Source organism: Mauremys reevesii, linkage group 6 (genome assembly GCF_016161935.1).
Source record: "Mauremys reevesii isolate NIE-2019 linkage group 6, ASM1616193v1, whole genome shotgun sequence".
NCBI classification, from domain to species: Eukaryota; Metazoa; Chordata; order Testudines; family Geoemydidae; genus Mauremys; species Mauremys reevesii.
This window is the reverse complement of record NC_052628.1, coordinates 57009442-57028683: the sequence shown is the minus strand read 5'-3', so window position 1 is coordinate 57028683 and position 19242 is coordinate 57009442. Positions and strand designations below refer to the sequence as shown.

At 43.5% G+C, this 19242-nt stretch overlaps 1 protein-coding gene across 3 annotated transcripts in view; it reads right to left on the bottom strand.

The window, feature by feature from the left end:
- Positions 1–19242, bottom strand: part of SLF1 (SMC5-SMC6 complex localization factor 1) — a 78286-nt gene that overhangs the window by 32158 nt on the left and 26886 nt on the right. For all 3 annotated transcript variants that reach the window (XM_039545367.1, XM_039545370.1, XM_039545369.1), the window contains exons 7-11: positions 18829–18882; positions 17275–17433; positions 15778–15944; positions 12491–12628; positions 11553–11718 (exon numbers count right to left, since the gene is read on the bottom strand). In XM_039545367.1, coding sequence (XP_039401301.1) covers positions 11553–11718; positions 12491–12628; positions 15778–15944; positions 17275–17433; positions 18829–18882 — 684 coding nt within the window. The remainder of the gene's footprint in view (positions 1–11552; positions 11719–12490; positions 12629–15777; positions 15945–17274; positions 17434–18828; positions 18883–19242) is intronic.

Below are 19242 nucleotides of genomic sequence, written 5' to 3'. Positions count from 1 at the left end.
ATACGAGTATCGCCGGCGGGACGGCGATTGTGACCGTCGGCCACCGCGGTGCCGGGAGCTCGACCGGTGCCGGGAGCTCGACCGGGACCGGGATCTGCGGTGCCGGGAATGACTTCGAGAGTCACGGTGCCGTGAACGGTGCCGGGATGGAGACCTCCGGTGGTACCGACGGTACGGTGACCGGGACCTGGATCGGTGCCGGGAGTGCGACCGGTACCGAGATTGAGAGCGGTACCGGCGTCGGGATGGTGCTCGGTGCCGGGATGAGGAGCGGCGTTGAGATCCCGAACGACGGGACGGCGACCTGCGCCGGGACCGGGACCGGCAGTGCCTTCCGTGCCGTTCGTCCAGAGAGGGCGGCCGTGTCATTCTGGCCGGTTTCCCCACTGAGGCGACAGCCCGCACCGGCGGTGCCGGGGGCCGGAGGCTCGGTGCCTCTATGAGCCGGATTAGCTCACGCGCGGAGGAGAATGTCTCCGGCGTCGATGGCAGCCTTGGCTCAACCACGGTCGGTGCCGGGGAGCGCGGCGATGCCGGACTCGACGGCGCTTGCGGTGCCGGAGTCGAGGCCCAGGGCACGCTACGCCGCGGCCGCAGCCACTCTCGCGCGTCCTCCGTGCGGGCTTTGCCACTGCTTTCAGCAGCTGTTGATTGTCGGAGGCGCGAAGCGGTGCGGGTCTTCTTAGCCGCAGGCTTAGGTACCGGGCAGCGGTGCGGGCGGCTCGGTGCCGCGGGTGCACTCTGCACCGATGAAGCCCTCGGTGCCGGCGCGGACGGTGCCGGGGGTTGGAGGGACGCCTCCATAAGGAGCTGTTTTAGGCGAATGTCCCGCTCCTTACGGGTCCGCGGCTTGAATGCTGAACAGATAGCACACTTGTCCGTGCGGTGTCCTTCGCCCAGGCAACGGAGGCAGGAGCCGTGAGGGTCACCAACCGGCATAGGCCTCTGGCACGCTGCGCAGGGCTTAAAGCCCGGTGCCTTGGGCATGAGCCCGCACCGGGGAAGGGAAGGGAGGAAATACCCCTCTTATCCTTACCTAAAATACTAACTAACTAACTACTGAACTAACTATACTAACACTAAACAAACTATGTACAACAAGAAGTAGCGAGAGCTAGGGTTGTGGAGGACAGAGAGCACTCCACAGTTCCAACTGGCCGTCACGGGCGGTAAGAAGGAACTGGGGAGCGGACGGGCCGGCTGAGGTATATAATGGGCGCCATAGCGGCGCCACTCCAGGGGGCGCCAGCCGGCCCGCCGGGGTTGCTAGGGTAAAAAGTTCCGAGATGCCGTGCATGTGCAGCGCGCACACCTAATTGGAATGCATAGGAGCAATCACTCAAAGAAGAATAACATCTCCCTTTGCCAATTGGGCACCACAGAAAAAACAGTTACCTACTGTGACGTACTGTACCTCGGGGGGGGGGGGGACACTCTGCACCGCCATGTTTATCCTTATAATATGATTGCGTGGTATCCAGTGCAAAGTTTGTCATGTTGGGTGTCTTCAGAAGGCTCATGATGCACTGAGCATTGTTAGTATAGTAATTGTTATAGTAATGTTATAGGTTGTAATTTCATGTATATAGTTACGAGGCTGAAAATGTGTCCTCATGGCTTAAAACAGGCCCAGGCAAAACTCTCCAGTAGCAGAGGGGCAGTTCACACCCCATCAGGGCATGTATGGGACAAACCCAGCCCAGCCTCACAGGAACAAAGGACACTGGCCTAGGCAGGAACAAAGGATCTGTTGGACCCTTGAGTGAATCACCCCCCCCCCCCTTTTGGTCAGTTTGGGACTGCGATGAGGTAATGCTCACCTGACTCTGAAGGGGGGAGGGGACAAAGCCAAGAGGGAAGAAAGAACATGATAAAAGGGAGAGACGTTTGCCATACTCTTCCTTTCTCTTCCATCTACATCTACAGCCACCACACCAAGCGACTGAAGTGCTGATCAAAGGGGAAAGCCTGGCTGAAGAGCAAACAGCCAGCCTGGGCTGAGAAGCATCTAAGTTTGTAAGGGCATTGAAAGTGTTAAGATCAGCTTAGAATGTGCTTTGCTTTTATTTCATTTGACCAAATCCAAATGGTTATGCTTTGACTTAAAATCACTTAAAATCAATCTTTTATAGTTAATAAATTTGTTTGGTTATTCCAACTGAAACAGTGCATTTGTTTTGAAGCATGTCAGACTCCCCTTGGGATAACAAGCCTGGTACATATCAATTTCTTTATTAAATTGACAAACTCATATAAGCTTGCAGCGTCCATGAAGGCGCGATTCCAGGCATAACTGGACACTGCAAGACGGAGGTTCCTAGGGTTGTGTCTGGGACCGGAGATATTGGCTAGTGTGATTCGGTTGCACAATCCAAGGAGCAGCTTACATGCGAGGACTGAATGGACCTAGCAGATCATCGGTCCAGATAACACCAGGGGAATGTCACACCTACCTTTCGTAATTGTTGTTCTTCGAGAAGTGTTGCTCATGTCCATTCCAAATAGGAAAGTTGGAAGGTTTTCCCCCAGTGGTACCCGTTGGCTCGGCTGTGGATCCCCTGGAGTCGCACCTTCATGGCGATGTATATAGGCCCCTGCCTACCTGCCGCCTCTTCAGTTCTTTCTTGCCAGATACTCCAACAGATTAGATGCAGGTGAGTCTTGGAATGGACATAAGCAACACATCTCAAAGAACGGTTATGAAAGGTATCTAACCATTTTTTCTTCTTCGAGTGATTCCAAGTAAGTGACTCCCAAGCAATCCCCTGGAGGAGGGGTCGGAGTTGCAGACTGTAGAACAGCTCTACAAATGCAGCATCACCTCTAACCTGTTGTGTAATGGTGTAGTGTGACACAAAAGTGTGAATAGATGAAAACGTCGCCAACCTGCAGCTATCCTGAATAGGGACCTGCGCCAGGAATGCTGCAGACTAAGCTTGCACTCTCCTGGAGTTCGCTGTTAATGCTGGGACTAGTTTCTTTGCTAAGACATAGCACGCCCTGATAAAAGCCATGATCCATGAATAAATCCTTTGGGATGACACTGGGAGCCCTTTCATTCACTCAGCAATTGTGATGAAGAGCTATGTCAACTTTCAAAACATCTTTGTCTGCTCAATGTAAAAGGCTAACACCTGTCTGACATCCAGAGAATGGAGCATGCGTTCTCAATTAGTGGCATGTGGCTTAGGGAAGAACACTGGCAGAAAAAATGTCCTGATTCGTGTGAAACTGCAAAGCCACCTTTTGGACAAAAGCTGGATGCAGCCGCACCTGCACCTTGTCTTGGTAAAACACAGTATAAAGGGGGCTCAGACATCAGGGCCTTGAGCTCAGATACCCTCCTAGCCGAAGTTACAGCCACGAGGAATGCCACCTTCCAAGAGAGGTAAAGGAGAGAGCATATCATTAGGGGCTCAAAGGGAGGGCCCATCAGTCTCAAGAGCACCAGACTGAGATCCCACGGGGAAACTGTCTGTCTGTCTGACTTGAGGGTACAGTCTGTCTAGCCCCTTGAGGAAGCGGCCAACCCGTAGGGTTAGCAAATACCAAACGACCCGCTGAGCCTGGATTGAAAGCCAAAATCATGGCCAGGTGCACGCTTATTGACTATACCGACAGCCCCTGCTGCTTTAAGTGAAGTAAATAGTCCAGGATGAATGGAATCAAGGATTGCAACGGAGCAGAGCTCTTCTGAAAAGACCAAATTGAAAAGCTCTTCCATTTAGCCAGATTAGTGGCATGAGTGGAAGGTTTTCTGCTTCCAAGGAGAACCTTGCTAACCGAGTCTGAGCATGAAAGTTCTAACAGGTTCAGCCATGGAGTACCCCAACGGTCGGTTCTGGGGCCGGTTTTGTTCAATATCTTCATTAATGATCTGGAGGATGGCGTGGCTTGCACCCTCAGCAAGTTTGTAGATTACATTAAACTGGGAGGAGTGGTAGATACGCTGGAAGGTAGGGATAGGATACAGAGGGACCTAGACAAATTAGAGGGCAGATGCGTCTGTAACCAGGGTCAGGGTGGGTTGACGGGGATGGAACGGGATCCCGGCACCCACCATACAGAGATCCAGCCACCAATGTAGGGAGTTGAGTGTGTGCTTTGGGCCCGTGAGCACCATATCTAGGCTGTCATGGCCCGGTCGATAGGCTGACCCAACAACATCTGTAGAGGCCTCAGTCTTAGCCTGGTGTGTTGCACCATGTAGGTACAGGACGCCATGTGACCCAGCAACCTGAGACACTCTCTTGCTGTGGTGGTGGGAAATTTAAAGAGGCTGTAAAAGCAGCAAAGAATCCTGTGGCACCTTATAGACTAACAGATGTTTTGCAGCATGAGCTTTCGTGGGTGAATACCCACTTCTTCGACTTGCATCCGAAGAAGTGGGTATTCACCCACGAAAGCTCATGCTGCAAAACATCTGTTAGTCTATAAGGTGCCACAGGATTCTTTGCTGCTTTTACAGAACCAGACTAACACGGCTACCCCTTTGATACTTGCAGAGGCTGGTAATTATGCTTGCTATAGCCAGGCGCCGGGCCTCCGGGAGGAAAGCCCTCGCTTGGTTTGCATCCAGGACTGCCCTGATGAACTCTATTGTTTGAGTAGAGGAGAGGACAGATTTGCTGACGTTCAGCATGATGCCCAAGTTACTGAATGTGTCCATGACCAGTTTTACTTGAGACCGGACTTCTTGGTGAGACTGGCCCCGTATAAGCCAGTCGTCAAGGTATGGGAAGACGTGCACGTGGTGTCAGCGAAGAAAAGCTGCCACAACCGCCATGCACTCGGTAAAGATGCAAGGAGCTGTGCACAAGCCGAACGGGAGGGCTGTGAACTGATAGTGCATTTTGTTCACCGCAAAACGGAGGAAACGTCTGTGAAGCAGAGTAACTGAAATGTGAAAGTACGCGTCTTTCATATCAATGGTGACATACCAGTCTCCCAGATCCAGTGAGAAAATAATTGTGGCTAAGGAGACCATGCGGAAATTCAGGTTGACGATGTGCTTGTTGAGCTCCCTGAGGCCCAGAATGGGTCTTAGGCTTCCCTTTGCCTTGGGGACAAGGAAATAACGGGAGTAGAATCCCTTGCCCCTGAGCTCCTGAGGCACTTCCTCCACTGCCCCAGGGCAAGGAGGGATTGTACCTCCTGGACAAGGAGCTGCTCGTGAGAAGGATCCCTGAAGAGGGACGGGGAAGGAGGGTGGGAGGGAATGGAAATGGATAGACTATCCCGTCTGCACCGTGCGGAGGACCCAACAGTCCAATGAAATACGGGACCAAGCATGGCAGAAATGGGATGGATGGTTCAGAAAGGGATAATTGTCCGGGGTATGAGCTGGTAGTCTGTCCTCGAGCGCACCTTCAAAATGGGTGCTTAGGGCCCAGAGGTGGCTTGGATTGTTCTTGACCCTGTCTGGATGGGGGGGATGTGATGGTCTACGTCGAGAGTACCTGCTTCTCCGATGGGAGAAGTCCTGCCTGGGCCTAGGTGGGAAGGGGCATTATTGGATGGTCTGGGGCTTAAAAGCTTTCTTTGGGTAGCCGGGGTATGCATGCCAATGATTTAATAGTGTTTCTTGTGTCCTTTAAGGTATGCAGGCGGAAATCAGTTTGCTCTGCAAACAGGCCCTGACCATCAAAGGGGAGATCTTGGATAGTGTGCTGCACCTCAGGCAGAAGTCCCGAAGACTGGAGCCAGGTGTTCCACCACATGGCGATGCCGGATGCCGGAGTGCATGCAGCCGCATCCGCAGCATCGAGGGAACCCTGAAGAGAGGTTCGAGCTACCAGTTTGCCCTCCTCAGCAATGGCCCCAGTTCTGTACGAGCCTCTGCTGGGCCAAGATCTTGAAACTTAAGGACCGCAGACCAGGAATTAAAATTGTATCTACTGAGGATCGCAAGCTGGTTCGCCATCTGTAGCGAGAGACCACCAGTAGAACAAAAAAAAAAAAAACTTTTATTCCGAAAAAGTCCAGCCTTTTGGCATCCTTTGATTTGGGAGCGGGCCCTTGTTGGCCTTGTCTTTCTTTTGCATTCACCACGTCCACCACAGGCAAGAATGGGGTGGGGTGGATGAAAAGGTATTCATATCTCCTGGTGGGGACAAAATATTTTCTTTCCACCCCTTTGGCTGGGGGGGGGGGGAAATAGAGGCCGGGGTTTGCCAGAGGGTTTTGGCATTGGTTTGAATAGTTTTATTCCTGGGGAGGGCCACCCTGGAAGGCCCTTCTGAGCCTAAAATGTCCACCATTGGATCCTCCTCCTTCACAGCCTCCTCAACTTGGAGGTTCATATTTAGGGCTACGCGCCTAAGCAGTTCTTGTAGGACTCTAAAGTCCATTGGAGGTGGACCAGACGTGGACATGCCTGCCACAGCCTCATCAGGGGAGGACGAAGACGACTCCACCAGGAGAGCTGGGTTGGAGGTGGCCCCTTGGTCAGCTGTGGGTAACTCTTCCTGGGCGCATGGGGTAGCCCCTACCACGGGTGCTGACTCCGCGGGTTGCTCTGTGTCTGGAGGGGGGTAACTGAGGGTCACCTCAGGAGGCTGAGTGTCTGAGTGTGATGGGGGTCATGACAGAGGCTTCCCAGCCCGACTGGGGAATGTCTGAAATCCCTGAAGCACTCGCCGATCTGCCAGAAGGGGATTTGGATCATGACAGCTGAGGAAGAGCGGTGTGCGAATGGAGCAAGGGGGGCACCGAGTCCCTTAACAGACGAGAGTCATATGGAGATCGGCATCGTAGAGCTGATCATGACTGTGACCGATGCCGCAATGAAGAGCAGTGCCGGGCTGGGAAGCGGTGCCGTAAAGAGGATCGGTGATGAGTCACTGGCCAGTGCTGTGGTGACAGCCAGTGCGGGGATTGACGTTCTGAACAGCATCGGTCCAAACAGTGCCGCAAGGTTGCTGAATGTGACCTGGACCTCGAGCAGGACCATGTTCCAGCAGTTGACAGCGACCTCGAGCATGAACGGCTCCGAAGATCAGGGCTGTGGGACCAGCCCCGCGAGTCAAACCGGTGCCGTGAGTCAGACTGGTACCTGGAGCGGTGCCGGGACTCCGAATGATGCCAGGACTCAGAGCCGTGTGGAGATGCTGGTCTGAGGGCTGACAGTCTGAACATTGCCAGTTTACCCTTGGATAGTATCAGGACTCGGGCCGGAGCCGGTGCTTGGATCAGGGACACCAATGCTGTCATTTCGATGAGCCCTCTGGCGGCCTCAAAGGTATCTGGAGTGGAAGGCAATGTAACCTCTTCCACTTGCGTGGTCCCTTGCGCAGGGCTGGTATGAGAAGACCAGGGCCTAGCGCTCGTCAGGTCTGGTCCAAAGCTTACTCGGTCGGGGACGAAGCGACCGCTTCGGGCATAACGGAGGGTCCTCCCAAGGCTTCCTTCTTTTGAGCAACTGGGGAGTGGGAATGGTGCCGGGGCGGGCGTCTCTGGGGTCCGGGAGATCGTCGGTCCTGAGGCGGGTGTGGGATCTTCTTCAGTGCTGTGGCCAGTACCGCTGGAGGAACACTGCGCACTGAGGCGCTCGGTCCCGCATCTTGAGAGGGATGCAATGCGGACTCCATGAGAAGTTCTTTGAGTTGTATTTCCCTCTCTTTTCTTGTTCAGGGCTTGAACACTGTGCAGATATTGGACTTGAAGGCCTGACGGCCCTCCCCCAGACACCTAAGGCATGATTGTGGGGATCGCCCATGGGCATGGGCTTGTTTCAAGAACCGCAGGGTTTGAAGCCCTGCGACAGCATGCCCCAGAGCCCCGCAGGGCAGCCGTTGAAAGGCAAAACTGCCCTCAGCTACTGAACTATACTTAACACTACAGTAACACTTTACACTAAAATAACTATCAACAATTAACTAACAAAGGTAACTACTAAGAAAAAGCTAGGGATTAGTGGAGCACTTGAGAAACAAGAGACCATTCCTTCCCCCCCAAGTCCTTACACCCCTTTTCCTGGGTAGGCTTAAGAGTATACCCTCACCAATTAGTCCTGGTGAACACAGATCCAAAACCCTTGGATCTTCAAACAATGAAAAATCAATCAGGTTCTTAAAAGAAGGATTTTATTAAAAGAAAAGGTAAAGTTTATCTCTGTAAAATCAGGATGGAAATAACTTTACAGGGTAATCCAACAACCGTCAAGGGCGGTAAGAAGGAACTGACGTGGGGTCGGGCTGGTAGGGTCTTATATAAAACACCATATTGGTGCCACTCCAGGTTGCTCCCCAGCCGGCCCAATGGGTAGCTGCTAGGGAAAAAGTTTCCGACATCTGTGCACGTGGCGCGCGCGCACACCTAACTGGAAATGATATGAGTAATATCACTCGAAGTAGAACAAGGAGTAATGGTCTCAAGTTGCAGTGGGGGAGGTTTACATTGGATATTAGGAAAAACTTTTTCACTAGGAGGTTGGTGAAGCACTGGAATGGGTTACCTAGGGAGGTGGTGGAATCTCCTTCCTTAGATGTTTTTAAGTCAGGCTTGACAAAGTCCTGGCTGGGATGATTTAGTTGGGGATTGGTCCTGCTTTGAGCAGGGGGTTAGACTAGATGACCTCCTGAGGTCCCTTCCAACCCTGATATTCTATGAAATATTTTCTTTGATTTTGTAGGGTTTAACTATGATTGCTTACTTCATATATCTATAAACTGGTTATTAATAACAACCAGACAGTTCTCACCAATCCTCCCCACACCCAAGTTTATGGAGAGAAGGGGAATTCTGCTCCCTATTTGCTAAGCTCAATGCTACAGAAACACTCCAAATTTTCCTTCTGCATCTCTAAAACAAAGAAATTGAAAAGAGGCACAGCTAGCTATGTACCGATGGGGAGGATTTGCTCCTGTAGGTATTTCTTTTGAACTGATCTTTTCATCTATCTGGACAAAGTTTGGTACCCAAGTTTTGCAGACAATAGCTCAAAACTGAAAGCACAGAAAGGGATAATAGTGAACTTTGCACATATCAGGGAGCAAGTTATTCATACAAGATTAATAACAAAACATTTTTTCTAGATCTTTGTCAGGGTTCCTTCCCCACTCTGAACTTTAGGGTACAGATGTGGGGACCCACATGAAAGACCCCCAAGCTTATTTACCAGCTTAGGTTAACAGTAAGCTGCCACCATCAAGCGTGTTCCAAATCTTAGGGGAGAGCCACTTGGAACTCTGCCTTCCCCCAAATATTTCCCAAGTCCCTAACCCCCCCTTTCCTGGGCAGAATTGAGACTAATTCCTTCCCCCCCCAAGTCCTTACACCCCTTTTCCTGGGTAGGAGTAAGAGTATACCCTCACCAATTAGTCCTGGTGAACACAGATCCAAAACCCTTGGATCTTCAAACAATGAAAAATCAATCAGGTTCTTAAAAGAAGGATGTTATTAAAAGAAAAGGTAAAGTTTACCTCTGTAAAATCAGGATGGAAATAACTTTACAGGGTAATCAGATTCAAAAAGCCCAGAGGAACCCCCTCTAGCCTTAGTTTCAAAGTTACAGCAAAACAGGGATAAACCTCCCTCTAGCAAAGGAACATTTACAAGTTGAGAAAACAAAGATAAAACTAACACGCCTTGCCTGGCTGTTACTTACAAGTTTGAAATATGAGAGACTTGTGCAGAAAGATTTGGAGAACATGGATTGATGTCCAGTCCCTCTTAGTCCCAAGAGCAACCACCACCAAAACAAAGAGCACAAACAAAAGCCTCCCCCCCCCCCAAGATTTGAAAGTATCTTGTCTCCTTATTGGTCCTTTGGGTCAGGTGTCAGCCAGGTTACCTGAGCTTCTTAACCCTTTACAAGTAAAAGGATTTTGGTGCCTCTGGCCAGGAGGGATTTTATAGAATTGTATACAGGAGGGTTGTTACCCTTTCCTTTATAGTTATGACAATCTTATTTTTGTTAAAAATGTAAAGCAAAGAAATTAAATGCACAGCTAAGGAATGAGGGCTATTTAAAAAAAACAAAGCAAAACATCACAAGACAGTAGCTTGTCAGGGAACAATATAATATAGCTGCATTTTAAGACCAGATTTCACATCTGCTGGGATGTTATACAATGTAGTATATAAAATGAAAGTTGAACAGCAACGGGAACCTTGTTTTTGTGGAAAAGGACAACTGATACTTTAGGTTTAAGTCTATTGCAGACTTCAGTGTATGTTTGATACTACAGTTCAGTCTTGCAAAAAGTTTTCTGTTTCTTTTTAATCCATACACCTTATACTGTAGTTTACTTGTCTACAAGTGAATATTGTACTTACGGAAGAAACAATACAATTCGCAACACTGTATAGTTTAAAAAGTTGGAACTTTTGAACAGAAGAAAGGGCACGATTGGAAAAAAAAGAAAGTGGGTACCTACATTTAAGCTCCAGAATTTACACTTAAAAACCTAAAAGAATGGTTGGATTTTCAAGTAGTATTGAATTCCCACTGAAAGTCAACTGGACAATTGCTTTCTTGGTGCTCAGAAAAAAACATCATGCCACTTGTTTAAGCTGGTAATATGGATTTAGAAACCTAAATCTAGGCACCTGAAATATATGTATTTTTATGTATATATCTTGACCATGGATAAAGACAATACTTTATTTCTGCATGGCTTGTTTTGCCATCTCTCAAAAACAGTAGGTGGACTGGCTAGAATTAAAGTACCCTGAGCAAAGCTTTCAATGTGTTTAAACGTCTCTGCCTTCTTCACACTCTACAAAACTATCAGGTAGTACATTGGAAATGTTTTTCTTTCCTTGTGATAGTGCTGAAAAGATGTGTGTTGCCTATGTATTCTATACTTCCACAATAATTTTTAAAGAATGGTGATGAGTTTGTACTTTTGTATGGGAACTGAATAGTCAAAGACACTTCAGAAAGGCTTTAGCAAGGGTGGGGGCAGGGGTGGTATAGAGGACAGCCAGTTTCAGTTCGGGTCATAGTCCTGCTGGCCAGCATGCCATGGAACAGCAATTATGTTGTCTTCCATTCTGTTTGGAAGAAAAAGAACTAGAGAAGGCACCAAAGTAAATTCAAGGGATTGGAAAGAAAACTGGTGAGTTCATAGAAAAAAAGTTTCAGGTTAAAAAAGGTGTATAAAACAACAAAACCCCATTTGTTTCATTAATTCTATCCTTCAGACAATTTTTACTGAATACAATTTTTTCTAAAAAGTACTTTTCATTGTAAAATAAGATAATTACCTTATTGGTTACAGTTTATTTGATAAGGCATCCTAAACTTATGTCCCTACTGACTGTAGTAACACCTGCTGGTAAAGGCATACGAACATCTGAATGCAACCAGAAAACCATTCATGACTCCATTACATTTCCTCTTTACAGATCAATATATGAGAACCTTATAGAGCAGTTCATTTCCTTTTGTGGAGCAAAAGTCAGCATGCTTCACAACAAAGGACAGATGTAACAAGCAGCTTTGATACTTGAATGTAGTTTCTCAGAAAGGAGTGAAGAAATAAATGCTTTAAAAAAAGAATACGTTGACCTTCATTACTTTTTTATAGAAAATGAATCATACTCACATCATTTGTTTTGAACTTTTCTCTATAGGAATGTATGACCCAATCTACCAGAATATTTATATGTTTGGTAAAAAGCAGAGAGGTTTCATTTCCCAACCAAAAGGTCTTCAGAAGAACTGTCTGTGGCATAACTTGCAGAAGCTGTGAATTGGCCCCTTCACATAATCTATACAAAAGAAAAAGAAAAAGTGAACAAAACCTAAAGCTTTATGCCAATTTGATTACTATAGTTACTAGACAGATAACACATCTCCTGTCAAAACATACAAAGATTTGGTAATTTTTAAGCACAGAAAGCTCATACACTATTTTTTATGAATAATATATGTAAAATAATGACAGCCAAAGTGAAGGAACTCAAATGTTGTGTTAATATTATATAAATATAATTACAGTTGGAACAAAAGGAAATTTTTTACTTTTTATAAGGCAATCATACATACATCTATTCATTTACATTGATTAGGGAGGATGAGAGATAATACAAGTGCTTACAGATTAAAAAAGACAACATGTATGTTGTATGTTCAAGGTTTTTCATATTAAGTATTTGTGAGACAATGAAAAAAAAAATCTAAGACCTGCAAAGCTAAAAACTCACCCCCTTATGAAACAAAATTAAACACCCATCCACACATGTAACATAGTGGGAAAATAATATGTAAAAAATTAGAAGTCTCCATACTAACATCCAGGCAGAATATTCTTTTAACATAATGAAAGCTAGTTATAAACAGGCAAAGAAATGAGAGATTTCAGAGGAAACATTTAGCAAGTGCATGGCCAAATACTACTTTCAAACCTCTATGAGGACAGCATCTCATTTCAGAGACAGCGAGCATAGTAAAGACAGGGTACAATTCCATTGTGGATTGAGAAATGGGTTTGAATTTTTTTAAATGGAAGAAGAAAGTAAAGTATTCTCCCATAAAACTTACCTTCTGGTTAAAGCCTGTACTTCAGCTTTCACTAAATTAAAGAAAAACTTGAGTAATGTTTTGTGAACCATCCTCTGTTCACCTTTTTTTTCTGAAACAGAGACTGCATGACAAAAGCTTTTGCAGTAAAGGCAAGATCTGAAAAATAAAGTACCAGAAATTCTTTAAGTTTCAAATGATCTACTGACTAATCAATGCACGAGGCAATTCTGACATTTTAGTTCCAAATTTATTTTATTTATTTATTTATTTAATATAAATTTATTTATTTTAAATATGCAACAACATACTTGTGAGGTTTTGTAAATGCAATCAAATCAGCATTTAAGAAATAATCATAATTAATAAAATGACAAAACATAGTGACCCCATTACTGGTGTCAGACTTGAACATGAGAGTGAGAATAATTGAAGGATTCTTTAACTTGGTCAAAACTTGGCTCAGGATGAAACTTGGTATATACAATATAAATTTAGGAGGGACTTTCTCTATGTCCAGGTTAAAAACAAAAATGAAGAATGTTCGTTATTTGCATACAAAGGTTGAACTTCACCAGTGTACAGAGGGCCAATGCAAGGCACTACTCATGTAAGTTCTATTCTGAAGCCTTAACTAGAATTTAAGTAATGCATAAGCCTTGTGCTGGCCCAGTGCACAGAGTGAGTCCTACTCAAATTCATTTTTACTTAAAGGACATTAACTTATGTTTCTTATATATCATAAGTAAATGTATATTTTCATACCAATACCACTAAAGATTTAAGGCCAGATTTTCAGCAATATTTAAAATATATATTCTGCAGTGAACATGCCAGTAATTAGGTGTTTGATGTCATGTATTATTTTGGGGAAAAAAGTTTTAATTAAAAGGTGCACGTTATAGTGTGAGGTAAATGATTGTTGCATTTACCACATTTCCTTGTGCACTGGAGGAGGAAGGGAATTCCTTGTGGAGGGGCAGAGTTCTTGTATTTAGTAGAACATTTATAAAAAGGCTTTAATTCCAAAAGATTTCCTAGCACTTTGGAAACTACAACATGTGCCTGTAAACCTTTACTCACATGAGTAAGCGTTTCCATGATTAGATCCTATTTGCATATCATTTTAGCCACACCTTGATGAAACATCATAATTTAACAACATGATAAACTGTTTTAAGAGCAAGAGCAGAACATCTTTTCTAGTTTACATTTTTGGAGGAATTTGATATTGGCAGAGTAAGTACCCTTGATATATGCAGCACTGACTCATTTTGTATTTTTCTACAATTAATTCTTCTGCCAAAGGTCTGAAGAGCTCTATCAACGATTATATCCCCAAATCTCAGATATTTTTTAGCATCTGAACATTAATGGGTTTATTTCTTGTTTCTTTTTTTAATTAAAACTTTATTAGCTTAAGTTTCCTACACTGAATTGTATAAGTCACCTATTATCCCAATGTCCTAGGTCCATTGATGTCATTCTGAGAGTTTGAGTGCCTTCCTTCCCTGTTCAGGATGGTTTGACAATAAGCCTTCTGAGAACAGTGCTTTGGCAAAGCATTCCTATACAAAATTACATAGATTCAACTTTTTTCCCCTTCAGTCACCCTGGAAAAGTTACTACTGGCCATGAGCGAGTGGCTGTCTCAAGCCCTGCAAATAACATATGGCTTTTAAATTCAAGGAATTGCCTCCTCTTCTTTATCCACCCACAAAAAAAAAATAATTCACACATGAATCTCTTTTTTACCCATCATCAGGATAATCATTTTAGTTTTCAACTATTTTCTCTGTCTGTACTTGAAAGAATGGTGTATCAGCTTTGAAATGCTAGTATTAAATTATTTGACCGAGAGGTGGGAAAACATGAACACATCAAGGACTCCCTACAGAACCAGTGCCTCGGTGTGCTACGAAGTTAAGGCACCAGCACCCGGCAGCTCAAGCTCTTATGGCTTGCCACAGTGACTTGGCTCCCCACCCTAGGTTTGCTGCAGAGTCCCTGTCTACCTATGCATAACCTTTCCAACTCAAGTCTGCAATACAACCCCACCTTACCTCTGTCCCCCACACTGCTATTCACCCTCCTGGTAGCTCCCCACACAGTGCACTAGGAAGGTAAGAAGGCTATGAATATACAACATTCATGTCTTCCCTGCAAACCTCTGGAAGAGGTTTCCACACTACCCACTTGTAGCCTTGGTGGATGGGTTGTGTGTTTGATTGTGATGTAGAGGAACTGGGTATGTGCATTATGACTGGCTATAAGTTAGGAAGTATGAGGGAGTTTGCTGGGGAGAAAAGAAGTCAGTGTGCATTTGGATAGCATGATGACTGGCTATTAAGACAAATGATAAAGTCTGCCTTGGTCTGGTGATTTCATTGAACTTTAATAATGGAGGAATGTTCATTTTAATGACTTTCCTTGTAAGTGAATGGAGTTTGTATGTGAGTGTAACAACAGTTTATACTTACCATTGTTTCAGAATATGAAATGATGTATTTAAAACAAAAAAACAACCCTATATGCATTTCTATACTGGTCAACATTGCCATATTAAAGTACTTCAATGTTAAACTAGAGAAGATATCACACAGTGATGAACTGAGGTGCAGTCCCTCTTTCCAGAGATGGAATTAATCAGTTTCTGTTCACAAAAGTCAGAAACCTGAAATTCTCCTTCTATCAGGTGGAAGCACCCAAAAGGAAGCTGTCCCGAGTCTTGTGTTTGTATAGTGGTTAATTAGGACCAATGCACAAGTCTGCAAATTTCATGCTTAAAATCAAAAGACAACATGAAACTGCATATTTGACAAGATAAGATTTATACTGTTTTATTTTCAGCAAAATAGATATACAAAACCCAGTAGTAATATACATTGATCTAGACTGTCAAAAGCCACACAATATACAAATAATTATGCTCGAACATTTAATATAGAAATGCAAAGAAGAGGAGTAACAAGAAATGTATGATTTTTTTCCCTCTATAGTGACAGCCATTTTCAGTGAACTCAGATTAATTGAAATTTATAACAGTTCTGAAATGTACAAATGCTATTCTAGGTATAGAAAACCTTCACTTATAATGAATTAATTACAGTACAATGAAAAAATGACTTCCATATAATAGGGCTTCCCTTTATATGTAAATTCTATACTTTTTAACTAAGGAGACCTTTTTATGAAAAAGTGTGATATTAATTGTTTTTGCTTAGCTAAGCTGTTAGAGAGAGAGAAGCCCCCAAAACAAGAGAACATATAAAAACAAACAAAAAAAACCCTTTCCAACTGCTTCTTACCTCACAAGCATCTCTAGCAGAGACCATGTTCCTCTCATGCAAATAGGACACTGAAGAAATTCCAGATAATATCTTAACATGGAAGGAGACTTCCAAGGAGGATCAAGTTGAAGAAGAATATACAAGATGTGAAAAAATTTAGCAGAGAATACTGTGTCTGTATTTCCCTGTTTTAAAAATAAGAAATAAATATTGGGTCTGTATTGGCCAAAGACTTAATAGTGAAGAACTTTTGTGTTAGTCATACTCATCCTAAACTCAAACTCATCCAAAACTCAAAATCACTGATGACAAATGTTAGCTTAATATCGTGTGGGAAACTGAGGGGGAGGAATACAAGAGGCAAAATATTGTAATTTGCACAGAAAGGGAAAAAAATAAGGGTAACTTGAACCAAAAATGGTATTCAGCTCTGATATTAACTCATTTATACCAGTGAATTTTATCCTTACAAGGTTGGGAATGATGCAGTGTAAGTCTGCATACAGTTGCTTTATATACATCCTCCTGCTCATTGCCTTGCCTGCAACTACCAATTCAGACCCATGTGTGTGCGCAAGTCACACTCATTTTGCAGAATCACAATACCAAAACAGTGCAAGTTACACTATTTGCTTAATCCTGTTCCTGACCAATTTACAATTCATTCCAATTCTGACCTGTTTCCTATGAATTATCTTTATTCTATTCAGAGGGACCAAGATTTCTATTGCTGCCAACCAAAGTGACTTGTATTGCATTTGATAAGGATAATTTATGGTTTGACTTAAGAGTTAATAAATACATATGATTTTGTCATTGTCTAGACAAGAATTTTTTAAGTGGGCTCAATATCTATGGCTTACTTATGCAAAATTACAGAAGATCCTGCTGTTTCTCAAAGTACTAGAAAGCTTCAACCTCACTTCTTACTCTTCCTTTCTGTAACTGTTTTTACATTTACATATAAGGACAGCATTTAACAATAAGATGGGTACTACATTAATAGGGCTAATGAAAAATACTATTTGGTTTCCGATTACTTTCAATTATTTAAATAAATTGTACTGGAGAAAAAATTGAGAGTGAGTGCAAGTGCACACTCAAGCATTTCACTTTTATCCGTGGATGTTCCCTATGGTCTTTGAGTGGTTATCCTAATATATACTATAGTCTCAGTTGATACAAACATGTAACTTGCTATAATTTGTTACCTGCATACATATAGATAGTATAGTCCTAAATGAGGTAATATTGACAGTACGAAAAAGATAATATTTATTTGCTCAATCTGAATGAATAATTTTCTGTCTTGCAGGTATGCTGGGATTTTACTGTTTCAACAATATATTGACAGTATATGCTGGTGAAGTAGTGGTTAAGGGAACATTGGTTAAAGAAATCATGGATGAAGACACTCTTTTTTTTAAATATACCATTGGTATCTGACTAAGACCATGTTTTTTACATTTCCTCCCACAGTTTAATACTGCGAAAGACCAAGCCTTTAGTTCTCACCTGTAGCGTATGTTCTAGAAGAGAATGAAGAAGCTGCACAGGAGGGATGAAGTATTTTTGAGTAGCAGCAAGTTCTGTGATTACATCAGTAAAGAAATGTCCTTCTACTAGTCCTTCAAGTATACACAATATACCTCTGGAGAGGTCAATATTTTTAACCTGGAATGGCAAATATTTGTGAAAAACTGCATAGAAAGAATGTCTGAATAAAAGATTTATAAACATAGTTCTATCTTAAAAGAAAAATGAGAACCAACTAAGAGTTCAGTCCCTTTAGATACAAAAAGGAAATATTTATGAATCTTTATACAAAATTTCTTTAGCCAAAAGGTATGTATATATTTTTGTTCATCATATAACAAAGTAAAAAATTGTTTTAAGATATAGAAAACAACAGTTCTAATTTATAGTGCGATCCACTGATATGCTGAATATCTTCTGCAAGGGCCTCACTGCTCCTAACTCCTACTGATTTGAACTCCCACTAAAATCACTCAGTACCTTCCAGGATATGCTTATCATCTCAGGAGTTGGAGTCATAATATTATTATTATTTAAGCCCCAGCAATTTAATTGTACTTACTCTCTAAGGTCTCGTCTACACTGGCACTGACATGTAGGGTCTGTGTAGTTACATGCTGCAGTGAAGTGCAGGCAGTGTCCACACTGCAGTATGTAGCTACACGTGGCAGTGAAACGGGGGGAAAGCAGTGGGAAGCAGATGGAACCCTTCCCCACCACAAGGAACTGCTCCAGCAGCAGGATGCTATACTGCTAAAAACAATAGTGCAGATGGAGGAGGCACTGCTTGGGCATGTAGACAGTCATGTATGGTATATACCCTCAGGTTCTAGTGTGTTTTTATTTGCCTAAGCAGTGTCTCACTGTCTACCCTTTATTTATACCTGTGCTCGGGGTGTACAGAATCTATGTCTACACTTACAGCGGCATGTACAGTAGTCTAAGGGTATATATTGCAGGAAATCTTTGCTCTGTTGGGTGTGCCTTCTGAGAGCTTGGTAGAAAACTTCCACAGAATAGTATCAGAGGGGTAGCCATGTTAGTCTGGATCTGTAAAGCAAAGAGTTGTGTAGCACCTTATAGGCTAACACACATTGGGAGGGATAGCTCAGTGGTTTGAGCATTGGCCTGCTAAACCCAGGGTTGTGAGTTCAATCCTTAAGGATCTGGGGCAAAAAAATTGGTCCTGCTAGTGAAGGCAGGGGGCTGGACTCGATGACTTTTCAAGGTCCCTTCCAGTTCTAGGAGAATGGTATATCTCCAATTATTACCTTTAGGTGCCACAGGACTCTTTGCTGCTTCCACAGAATAAAATTTCTAAAGCCACAGGGTGCCTCACAATCACCCCCACAATGGAAACCACAGTGATGTCCAATGCCTGCAACTGTCAAGTTCCTTTCTGGGAGAGGTGAAAAATTATCAACTGAAAAAACCTGCTCCAAAAAACAGATCCCTTATCGGGGAAGATGATTGGATAAGTACTGAACAATTATAACCTTACACCTTCAGAAATCAAGAATTACAGGTACTTACCTCTGTACCACATCCACTCAGTTGGTCTATTTGAGTAGACTTCTCCTTCACCATCTATAAAACAGAAGTGAATCAGGGGCATAAATGAAAACCCTTACATTAGATACTGACAAAATGCTACGTTTAATGACCAGCAAAACATACATCAGTGTTAAAAAAATATTTAACCAGTGGTTAAAAAATAAATGCAAATTTAACATGGAGATCTAGTTAGTTCTCATTTTATAGAAACAGAAGGTATACTACTTATGAAACTTTTAACAAGAGTAGGCTTAAACAAGAGGTGTCCTGCTTCGTCAACAATCTGGGCAATTTCATTTTTCAAATCTAAATTATCCTGCAATTTGAATTAATGCATTATTCTTGACTTTTTGTTTTAAACTGTTGATATGTGAAGACAGGATCAGTTTAAGA